At 29.9% G+C, this 12,438-nt stretch overlaps 1 protein-coding gene and 1 non-coding gene across 2 annotated transcripts; one reads left to right on the forward strand and one right to left on the reverse strand.

Moving 5' to 3' along the window:
- Positions 1-6,039: 6,039 nt before the first annotated feature.
- TRNAY-GUA (transfer RNA tyrosine (anticodon GUA)) lies at positions 6,040-6,125 on the forward strand. The gene is given in 2 exon segments: positions 6,040-6,076; positions 6,090-6,125. It is a non-coding gene; the product is annotated as a tRNA-Tyr (tRNA).
- Positions 6,126-7,108: 983 nt separating this feature from the next.
- LOC127250787 (UDP-glucuronic acid decarboxylase 1-like) lies at positions 7,109-10,390 on the reverse strand. Its single transcript, XM_051274207.1, has 7 exons — positions 9,301-10,390; positions 8,836-8,982; positions 8,674-8,753; positions 8,412-8,495; positions 8,254-8,328; positions 7,733-7,825; positions 7,109-7,619 (listed from the first exon to the last, which is right to left on the reverse strand). The coding sequence occupies exons 1-7, from the start codon at positions 9,953-9,955 to the stop codon at positions 7,413-7,415; spliced, it is 1,341 nt and encodes a 446-aa protein (XP_051130164.1). The 5' UTR covers positions 9,956-10,390; the 3' UTR covers positions 7,109-7,412.
- Between the last annotated feature and the right edge of the window lie 2,048 nt (positions 10,391-12,438).

The following is a 12,438-nucleotide window of genomic DNA, read 5'->3' on the forward strand; positions in this document are numbered from 1 at the left end:
TACGTTAGGAGAAAGTTACAAAAATAAGCCTGTATTGTTAAAACTAGTTTTCTTCTTTTTAAATTTGTAATAATATTAGCAGATTAAGAGCAACTGCTGCAATTTTTATTAAATACTAATAAGTGTGATATTTTTTTTTGCAATATTATCTGAAGTATAAGTAAATAATACATAATTTTAGGGCTATCAAGTACTTTTAGCAAATTTTACAAATTACGAGATGCATTTTTGTATTTTGCCTTAAAAAATTATTTTTGGGGGCTTAGGGTGAAGAGAAGAAGGATGATAGGAAGCGGGTGAGATTAAGATGCTCTTTTTGTGTCATATTTTTTATTTATCTTGATTTGCTTTTTATCTATTTGATTGGGTTCTTACTCTTACATTTTGTGTTTATCCCGTCTGCTCTAAAAGTCATTTTATTTAATATTAAAAATATTTTTATATTTATATAAATTTTTTTATAAATATAAAACACAAATTTATTTTTATAATTTTTTTTAATTTATATTACATTTTGATGTAATAATTAATATTCAAATAAAACTGTAGATCCGAACGAAGGAATATAGTATTAGTATATTTTTACCTTTTAAACATTTTCATTTTATTCCAATTTCCATATAATATAAATACTACCAAATCCAAACTCCGGCCGGCGACGATTTCCAGCTCATTCCACCGCCGTCCCAAAATTAAACTTCAAATCAGTCCTGCGGTCCATACGGCCGCGGCGTGCGTTTGATTTGCGGCGGCGCGTCGAACTCGCCGGAGTACCTTGGCGGCCGGTGTCGCAACGGCGGTTCCGGCGAAACCGACGGTCCGCTCCGGCTGAGCTCAATCGTCGGCGGCGGGCGCCAAATGTTGGGCTGCTCATACGGATCGGATCTTTGGCTCCGGCTGAGTTCAATCGTCGGCGGCGGGCGCCAAATGTTGGGCTGCTCATACGGATCGGATCTTTGGATCCGGCTGAGTTCAATCGTCGGCGGCGGGCGCCAAATGTTGGGCTGCTCATACGGGTCGGATCTTTGGCTCCGGCTGAGTTCAATCGTCGGCGGCGGGCGCCAAATGTTGGGCCGCTCATATGGGTCGGATCTTTGGGCCTTCGAAAGAAGGCCCAATAGCATTAGGGACAGCAAAAACGACGTCGTAAAAAGATTAACGTTGGCCATCTTTCTTCTTCTGTCTATATTCCGTTCATCTCTGTATGCCCACCTTTATATAGGCGGAGAAGTCTCGAGTAGAAATACAGTAATTTGTACTGTATATGACACGTGGCGTGTAGATACATACGATACATGTACGTATAATAATATTAGTATAATAATATTATAATAATTTCATAAAATATAATTTCGACAAAATAATACTATATTATTATAGTAGTAATATTACGGCAATGGAGTAATATATAGCTATTGAATTATGTAAAGGTGTAATGAATAGTTTGTTTGGTTTGTCACCTAGAAATAAAAGGTTTAATGTGATTTTAATGAAAATAAATAATATTTTATCGTTCGGATCATATATATAATTATTTTGTTATTTTTGTTTATCTAATTCATAAATATCTATTTTTTTATTTAATAAAAATACTTTTACATTTTATACAATATTACAAACAATGTCATTAAAAAATAAATGATTTTCAGGATAAAATTATTATACTATTATCTATAAATATTAAAAAATCTAAATCTACAAATAAATATCAAATAAATACATATAACTCGGACGAATAGAATAATTTTCTTTTTGTTTAAGATCTTTATATCATTTTTATTATTAAAAAAACTAAAAACTAATATCATTTTAATATAAATAAATACTAGAAGTGTGTTTTTTTAATCATGTTTTTTAGTCTTACTTTCTTTGTGTTTTTTAATTTTTTTAAAAAAACAAATAATTAATTTTGAGCGTGATATTTTATTTGATAAAATAATGATTCATACATTTTAATATGATATTTATTTTTTAAAAAGAAATCATATTTGCTTAGGTATTCAATTTATTCAAGAATAAATTCTTTATATTTCTATTTTTGTCATAATTAATTAATTAATATGATATTATATTCATTAAAATTTGTGTTCCACTGTAATCAAATGAACATATATTTATTGAATGAAAGGATTTTGATAGGATGTCGTTTAACATATTTCTCATAAATTCTATTATTTACTAATTTTTCCTTTAAAAAATATCAAATTCGGTAAATACTCCCTCCGTCTCAATACAATCATTTTGTTTACCATTTTTGTCTGTAAAAAAACAATAGTCTCTTTTCCATAAATAATCATATCACCATAAATTATCCATGTTTTTTCATTTTTATTACACAATTGTCACTGTTTTTTACACTATTACACTTATAAGGGCAAAAAAGTCATTTAGCCTTACTTTTTACCAACTATCAATATAATATCAATATTCCTTAAATCTCGCGTGCAACACAATAAGACTATACTTTTGGAACGGATGGAGTATTTTTTATTTTTATATTATACTAAAAATTAATTTTACATTTAAAACATTATATCAATACTTATTTATATTACATTATACAATTACTCAAATTTAAATTTTTTATTATTCGACTCTAACTCAAAATCCAAAATTTCAAACAATCACACTCATATTGTATATATATATATATAACAAAAATCATATAGGGATATGCTTGTATGTAGAGCTGGAAAAAATAATTATGATCCAAAAATTCGATTCGAACCTGACATAAAAATCTTACTATTAAAAATTTTTGGACAGTTTTTTAAATTAATATGTAATATATTAACTAATAAAATAATGGCAAAACTTAAATAATTAATTTAAAACTAAAAAAAATAATTTGAAAGTAGAAAAAGAAAACAGAAAAAAGCACGGCGCACGGCAGAGCCGCAGGTCTACTTTTCTGGGCCCAATTTAAAATCGGACTATGTTGGTCCAGCACGTTTCAAAATCGGACTGGGCCGGCATGAGAAGACTAGCCCAAGTTGCCATTCTATTGTCTGAAAATTTGAGTTTTAACTATATATATATATATATTTATTTTTTTAATTCGAATAATTATTCATATTTTGTAAGATTGAAGTTGCCCGAAAATTCAATAATTTTTCCGAAAAGTTTTAAGCCGGAAGTCGTGTATTTCTAGGAAGAGAATTAATTCATTTATATTTTTCATTATTTTCATTTATTCCAATTTTCACATAACACAAATATTTAAAAAAAAAAACTCTCGCCGGCAATGATTTTTTATTCTTCCACCCCACTGAAATTCAAACCTCAATCCCGCGATATATATGCTGGCGTGCATTGGAGTTGTGGCGGCGCATCAAAGTTTGATGATCAAACCCACCAGAGCTCTTGGCGGGCGATGTCTCAACGGCAATCCCAGTGAATCCGACGGTCCCGTCTATCTGGGTTGAGTTGGCAGCATGTACCCGTACACATGAGCAGGGCACGGAACTTTTTCGGAGCCCGAGCAAAAATAAATTATGGGTTTTATAAACATATAATTAAAATATATTTTTAAAATAATATCACTGATTAACTTTGATTGGATAAAAGATTGAATGTGACGGTCTGGACAGTATCGATTTGATAAAAGAAAATGAAAGACAGACTGTACAGATGTTCGAAAAGCGATAACGGCTGAAGAATGGTGAAAATGAGAGGAGAGAATGTGGTGCGGATTTAGACTGAGTGGGTGGATGCAGTGCGACATGATATGAAACAGAGAAATGAAGACCTCGATTAAATTTAGAAAAATGGATGAAACATAATTAAAAAAATATATAAAATAATAAAATTTAATTTTAAAATTAAAGTTAAATAAAATATATATATAAAGTTAAAATTAAAATTTAATTTTAAAATTTAAAATATAATCCTCTATAAATTAGGGCAGCAATACACCAAGAGGTGCAGCCTTATCCTCACTTTCTATTTAATTATTTTTTTATTATATATTGATTTTTTAAATATATATATATAGAAAAAATATCTAAAATAAATAAAAATATTAATAGTTAGAATTGTTTGTTTTTTTTAAAAAAAATCAAAATTGTTATTATTATTTATTCGATAATTTTTAATAAAAATATATTATTTTTTTTTAAAAAAAAACAATATATTAAGATATTATTTAAATAAAAAATTCAGATTTAAATCAAAACAAACAAACATGAGTACATGATCTAAATAACATTAATATGTAACTTCTATTACTATAACTTGTTATTTATCAAAGTTTAAAAATTCGACTATTGAATAATATTATGTATTGTATTTCAACTCTACCTATGTATTATGTACATCATTGTGATGAATTAAAATAGTATGTTTTTAAATAAATATGTGCTTTTATGTGTATAAATGCATTGTAATATTATTTTATATATATTTTTTTAAATTCAACAACCTTCAAGTCAATTCTAGTTTTTCCACGGCTCATATGGGTCGGATCTTCCTGACTAATATGACGGTCCGATCCGTCTTGGTTGAGTCAGTGGCATGTACCAAGCTGTGGACTCGTATGTGTCGGATTTTTCCGATGAATCCGACAGTTCGATCTGTCTGGGTTGAGTCGGCGGCATATACCAAGCTGTGGGCTCGTATGTGTCGGATTTTTCCGATGAATCCGACAGTTCGGTCTGTCTGGGTTGAGTTGGCGGCATATACCAAGCTGTGGGTTCGTATGTGTCGGATTTTTCCGATGAATCCGAAAGTTCGGTCTGTCTGGCCATCTCCAACCAATGGCGCTGGGTTGGCATTTTTGGCGTGGGTTGGAAATCCAACGCCAATTTTGGCGTTGCTATATATATATATATATTTTAATTTTTAAATTATAATTTTTTTAAATTTAATTTTTATTTTTTAAAATTTCTAAAAATTTTATTTTAAATTATAAAAATAAAAAATTGTTTAAAATAATAATAAAAACTGAATATTTGAAGAATAATAGTGAAAAATAGAGGTATTGTTAGAGTAAGATGGTCTTATCTATCTATATTTGAATCTATTTTATATTTATATAATCTATAAGTCATTTGATCAATATATTGCAATTTTTTAATTTTTATAAAATATTTTTACAAGTAGTTTGATTAATAATATATAATATTATATATCATTTAGGATTCACTCTAAATTATTTTATTTATATCTCTCTTTTTAAAAAGAAAAAAAATATTTTTTTATCTATATTTTAAATTTTAAATTTTTTACAAAATTAGTTTATATTAATTATAAGTAACTAAGCTTTTTTTTTTCCTTTTTATTTACTTGTATTATAAAAAAATTTATTATCTACAAAATGATATTTATATTTTATATATGTTTTACTGCGATATAATTTTTAAAATATTTAAATATATATTTTAATTTTTTTTTTTATCATAGTATAATAAATTTATTTTAAAACTATCAATATTATTAATTATATAAAAATAATAAAAGAATATTATAATTCATTATTAGTAACTAATTAAATATAATTAACTTAAATACCGTGTCAATAATAAAAATTGTCGGACAGACAGAGAGAGTATTATATTTTTAAAAAATAAAAATTTTCGAAACACATACAAAATAATTTTATTTATATATATATCTAAAAAAATATTTATTAATATTAATTTATTATATATTACAAATATTTCTACTTACAATAAAATTTATTACATAATTTATAATATAATTTTGAAATGAATGTAAGTGGAATCTATAACACTCCCTCCGTCCGGAACTAAATATCTATTTACTTTTTGCACGTAGTTTTAAAAATATTAGTATTATATTGGGATATAAGTAGGAATAAAGTAGAAATGATTAAAATAACGTTATTAGTATGTGTAATCTAAAGATAATGGCATTTGTGTAATATATTGTAAGTTGTAAGGGTATTTATAATATTAGGTAGATAGTACAATTATTAAAAGAAAAGAAATGAATAATTTGCTATGGGACGGACTAAAATAAAAGAGTTAATTATTATTTTATTAAAAATTAAATGAATAAATTTAACATGTTTAAACAAGTCCGATCTTAGCTCAGTTGGTAGAGCGGAGGACTGTAGTGTTATCATAGCCATCCTTAGGTCGCTGGTTCGAATCCGGCAGGTCGGAAATTTTTTTTTATTTTATTAGGTTTTTTCAAAATGGACTGAGCCTAAAAGAAATCATTTATGGGCCCTTTAATGGGCTTTGTTCATATAAATTTTATTTATACGTTTTTTATAAGTACTGACATTATTCATATTTAAAATCATTAAATTAAATACATATTTTTTTTTAAAAAAAATAATCATACTATAAAATATTTCTTTTTTAATATTCTCGTAATTTTCCAAAGCTACAAAAAATATCTATATACATAACCCATTACAACAATTTTTTCGTTGTTTCCTCAATTAATTCAATAACTAGCCACCTAGTGGCTTAGTGTGAATTAAGTCATGGATTCAAATATGGAATACATAAATTCAGACAAATAAAACTTTTGAGAGTTTGCATTCGGTGTTTAGGATTTGGATAATAAAAATTTTAAATTGTGTAATATTTTAAATATAAAATTGACTTATAAAATAATATTAAAAAAATTAAAATTGGGTATTTAATTTAATTTTCTTTTTGGAGAAAAACTCGATGAATAATAAAAATTTTAATAGAAACTGATAAAAAAAAAAAAAAACAACAAACTATTAGATCTCAAACCAAAATTAAGGGTATGCTTCTTTAGCTTAGTTTTCTCAAATTTTACTATTTTGAACTCTGCGGCTTACGGAGATCCATGGGGGGAATCTTTGGCTCTATTCTAACTCGCCTCCTTATCAGTCGAGTGGCCCCCGAAAAAAAAAATATTTTTTTTTCTCTCACAAAACACCCCATCAAACATTATTTTCATACCAAACCCAAACTAATTTTTTTTCCAAATTCATAAAAAAAAAAAAAAAAAAAAAAAAAAAAAAAGGATGTTGATATACAAATACGTATGAATGTTTATTGAAGCTATGAAATGCGCGCGCGCGCGAGAGAGAGAGAGAGAGAGAGGGAAACAAATTTAAACAATCACAAAAGTGGGCTAAGTAAGAGAGAGAGAGAGAGAGAGAGAGAGAAACAAAATTAAACAATCACAAAAGTGGGCTAAGTAAGCAAGCAAGCCCAAGCCCGTGTGACAACAAAATCTTCTCTATCCAAAAACAACTACATATAGTAATAGTAGTAGTAATGGATGTTCCCATATGATCCAATCCTAAACTCTCTCACTCTCTAACTGTTAAATAAAGAAAGGAATGAATGAATGAATGAATGAATTACTACCGAGGGAGAATATTGGAGAGATAGCTGCTATAATACCTCTCTTCTTGATTCCTTCTGTACATATATCATATCATATCCTATCATATCGTTACTTTAATTTCCCTTCCCTTCGTCATCGTTGAGGATACGGTTTCGGAAGTCTTTCACCATCAAAGGCAGCCCCTTTTGCAACGGGACTTTTGGCTCCCAGTTAAGAAGCTCTTTCGCTTTGCTAATATCCGGCTTCCTCTTATGAGGGTCGTCAGCCGTGTTTGGCTTGAACTCGATCGATGCGCTTGGATCAATCACTTCTTTCACCACCTATATATATATATATATATATGTTTTCGACATAAATGTTACAAACAATCGATACACCTCTTTTCTTATCAATATATATATATATATATGTTTATGTACAACCGTAGACAAACCTCGGCAAGTTCTAGCATGGTGAATTCTCCGGGGTTGCCCAAGTTGAACGGGCCTACATGCTCGCCTTCCATCAGCGCCATCAATCCATCGACCTGAAATCAAGAAAAAATACATTGTCGGAAGCCTATCTAATATGTAATTAATATTTGATACATTTCCTATTAGCTTAAGCTTAAATTATCATTTAACATAATATCGGATCTTCTCTTTCATATAAAAAATAAAAATATATAAAAGATATAAAGATTATCCACATACAATATTCATATAATTTAAATCAACACCATAAGTAAGTGATGTATTTTCCTATCAATTTAAAATGTGAGGTAAAATAATTATTTAATCTAATATTAGAGTAGAGAGGTCCGTATTTAAATTTATTTGCTCTAAAAAAATAAAATAAAATAAAATAAAATTGTGTACATACAAGATTCATGTAATTTAGGTGAGATGACCATATAATAATACTATTCGTCGTATACAAGAGGTTCGCTTGTAGGGAGAATATAGCGCGGCATACCAGGTCGGATACATATTGGAAGCTTCGGGTTTGCTTCCCATCGCCATAGACCGTCATTGGCTGTTTCCTAATCGCCTGAGGAGCACATATAGCTATGCTAATTAGAATTCGGCATCTATGTAAGAAAGCACGATATGGAAATTGTTGTGACAGCAAACCTGCGAAACAAAGTTGCTCACGACACGGCCATCATCCAGACACATTCGAGGCCCGTATGTGTTGAAAATGCGCGCAATGCGCACCTGTACACATCGCTTCCTCAGATTCGGATAACTTATATCTTAAATGCACACATTCATATCTGGCCATGTCTTATCAGCAAAATTTTTATTACCATTCATCAATCGAGTTATCAGCGAAATTTTTATTACCCAAAGCAATTTGAGTTCAATTCGCAGCATTATATATCGAATATATTACCTCAACCCCTGCACCGCGGTGATAGTCCATAGTTAAGGTTTCAGCAGTGCGCTTTCCCTCATCGTAGCAGCTACGCACGCCTAAAAACATGGAACATTTCAAACAGAAGCTCGATGGAACAATGAAATAACCGACAAGAAATAAACAAATTTATTCACCCACCAATTGGATTCACATGTCCCCAATAGGTCTCCTTCTGTGGATGCTCCAGAGGATCACCATACACCTCGCTGGTACTCGTAAGGAGAAACTTTGCACCGATTCTTTTGGCTAGTCCCAACATGTTGAGAGTGCCCATCACATTCGTCTTGTAATCATACGTCAAGGTTCGCAACACAATGATTTAACTAATACTCAAACACACATAATGAAGAAAGAAGAATCGACCAAAACAGCTGCCTAATATAAGATCAAATATGTAGCATTTCAAACACACAAAATGCAGCCATGTTAATCAAACTTACATCATTTACATACTGAAATCAGATCATAAGATTGAAAAAAAACATGTGTTCAGAGATGAATCCAACTTAGCAATCGAATTATCAGATGAACAAGCATTGCAGAATGAAATGATGATTAATTCATATGTAATGCGCCAGAATTAACTATGAATAAAAAAGGATATGATAGTCTTGACAGGATTGTACTTGTAATGCACTGGCGAAGCAGGACAAGCTAAATGGTAGATCTGATCAACCTCCAACAAAATCGGCTCGACGACGTCGTGCCTAATCAATTCGAATCTAGGGTTCCCAAACAAATGCACCACGTTCTGCTTCCTCCCTGTGAAAAAATTGTCAACAACAATCACATCATCCCCCCTCGCAATCAGCTTATCCACCAAATGGCTCCCAACGAATCCCGCCCCGCCGGTAACCACCACACGGTTTCTCTTCTTCCCTATCGCCACGGGGACTCTCCCCACGCCGCCGGCGTGCCCCTGGCCGTACCGATTGACCAAATGCTTCTCGTAATTAGGATCGCGATAGCGACCTAACGATTCGTGATTCCCCGACAAAATGTGAGCGCCGCCGGGATTGGCGGAGAATGAAGAGGTGGACGAGGATGAAGATGAAGACGACGAAAAGAAAATTGAAGGCTGGAGAATGAAGAAAACGGAGCCGATCAAAACACCGACGATGATGAAGAGAAGGCGCTGCTCCCTGAAGATGTAATTCAGCGATCTGCGGATGGATCTGTTGTGCTTCGAGGATTTGGGAGAGTACGGCTCCGACGATTGGGAGATTGGCATCGCCGGCGACTTGTGCAGATGCTTCATGGTTGAATTGCTCCGGAGGATCGGAATTCGGATCAGTTCCGGCGAGGTCAGGTCATTTACAGTTGCATGAAATGAAATGAAACATGAAATGAATGGTGTGAAGGATGGGATGATCGAAGGATCTATTCAGTTATTGGGAAAGCACAAGACACGGGCAGCTGTTGGTACGTACGATTCGACGGTTAAGGCTTTAATGGGCCTAATGGGCCTTTATGGCCCGTTTATTTCTGATTAATTTCTTGGCCCATTTATTACAACGCTTATTTGGGCTTTTGATTTTCTTCAGATTAATTTTTTTATTAATTTGTTTGGATTGTATTGTTTGGTTGGGATTTTTTTTTTTTAAATTAATACTCCCTCCCTCTCACGAGAATTGAATCCTTTATTAGGGACACCGTATTTAATGTGAGAATATTTAATTAGTTAATAATAATTAGTTATGATATTATTATATTATTTTTTTGCATAATTAATAATATTTATATTTTTAAAGTAAATTTAATATATATGATTAAAAAAATTAAAATATATTTAAATATTTAAAAATTATATAGCAATTAAAAAAATATATGCAATATAAATATCATTTTGTAGAGAATAAAATTTTATATAATACAAGTAAATAAAAAAATATTTTTGTTTATTTATAATTAACATAAATCAATTTTATAAAAGATGTGTAGTTTTAAATATAGATAAAAATATTTATTTTTTGAGGAGAGAAGTAAAAATAAAAGGGTTTTAAGTGAGTCTACATCATTTATGATGTTGTATGTTACGTAGTTAATTAAGTTGATTTATATTTATTAAATATGTTTTGATTTAATAATTTTTACCAAAAATAAAAAGGTGTCAATTATTACAGGATAGAAAAAAATGGAAATAGTGTCAATTGTAGTGGAACAAATAAAATATCTAATTATCTTTTAGAAAAATATATGAGGTCAAAGAATATTAGAAAAGGTTATTAGTGGGAAAGAAATGTGAATGAAATACCCGAGACTGAATTGAACCGGATTCATGAATCTAACAAATGGTAAGAATTCTTGATGCTAGAATATAAAATTAAAATTTTCTATTTTAATCGTAACAATTCACATATTTATAATATTTATAATAACGTATAAATCATCCAATAAAATAAGAATTCTATAAATTTTTTAAAATAAAATAACTAGCATAAATATAATATATATTATATATTTTTTAAATATATTTTAACAGCTGATGTCTTTCAATTCCAAAATCAAGGATTTAAAATTAAATAGTTATTTTATTTTTAATATTATACGAAAAAATAAATATTAAAATTTAAATACTATTCAAAAATTTCAAATCTAAAATTCAAATTGCATACAAACAAATTCTAGTAGGGTAAACTGTTTTTTTAAGTCCCGTAACTGATCCTCTTATCATTTTAGTCCCGTAAGTGGAGCCTGTCGTAAACTAGTCCCATAAGTGAAAAATTTTCGCTGTTTTAGTCCTCCGGCGCCGGAGACGCCCGCGTGGTTCGCTGGAAGTGACGTGTCCGCCAGGTGTCCCGCAAGGTCAGCAATACCTGGCGGACACGTGGATTTATTATTTTTTTATTTTTTAAAATTAAAAATCAAATTAAAAGATTAAAAATATATAAATAAAATTTAAAATAAATTAAAATAAATTTTTAAAAAAAATTAAAAAAATAATAAAAAATCGACGTGTCCGCCAGGTCAGCGACACCAGGTCAGCGCTAGGTGTCGCTGACCTGGCGGACACGTCACCTCCGGCGAGCCATGCGGGCGTCTCCGGCGCCGGAGGACTAAAACAACGAAAATTTTTCATTTATGAGACTAGTTTGCGACAGGCTCCACTTACGGGACTAAAATGATAAGGGGGTCAGTTACGGGACTAAAAAACAGTTTACCCATTTATGAATTATTATTAGTTATTAAGAACTGTAATCTTTTTTTTAAAAAAAAATTGATTAAAATATTTATTTATTTAATATATATTGTGCAAGAAGAACTAATGTATTGTTATTAAATATATATATTTATTGAAAGTAGACATTTCCTTAACTTTAGTGTCTAAAATATAATGTATATATTGTGTTAACAATATATATAATATAAACTTCATATTTTATTTATTTATAAAAAAGTTAATAACTCAATATAAAATACAGTGTCTTTCTATATACAATACTTAACATAAAGAGTCCAAAGTTCTTCTGATCTATAAATTTAAAAGTGAGCAAACCTTTAAGTCAGGACAAAAGAATTAATAAATATTATTAATAAATAATATTGATATTTTTTTTATAAAAAAAAAAGAGTGTATGTAAAACGAGTCCAAAGTTTTTTGTTTTTGTTTTTATTTTTTATTAATATTATTACTAAACAGATTGCATCATTAGTTTGAATTTGCTTTATTAAAAATGTAAACACCGTAGGTGGTTTTCTGTACGGTGTTGAATTAACTTGCCACCATTTGTACGGAAATGA

The sequence above is a fragment of the Andrographis paniculata genome, unplaced genomic scaffold, assembly GCF_009805555.1.
Source record: "Andrographis paniculata isolate CXL003 unplaced genomic scaffold, ASM980555v1 Contig38END, whole genome shotgun sequence".
Classification (NCBI taxonomy): Eukaryota; Viridiplantae; Streptophyta; class Magnoliopsida; order Lamiales; family Acanthaceae; genus Andrographis; species Andrographis paniculata.

Excerpts from the sequence above, each read along its gene's own strand:
- LOC127250787 (XM_051274207.1), bottom strand. The coding sequence starts at position 9,955 with ATGAAGCATCTGCACAAGTCGCCGGCGATGCCAATCTCCCAATCGTCG. Across the intron at positions 8,983-9,300 it reads CAATCCTGTCAAGACTATCA|AGACGAATGTGATGGGCACT; the intron begins TATCCTTTTTTA and ends CGTATGATTACA. Across the intron at positions 7,620-7,732 it reads CCATGCTAGAACTTGCCGAG|GTGGTGAAAGAAGTGATTGA; the intron begins GTTTGTCTACGG and ends ATATATATATAG.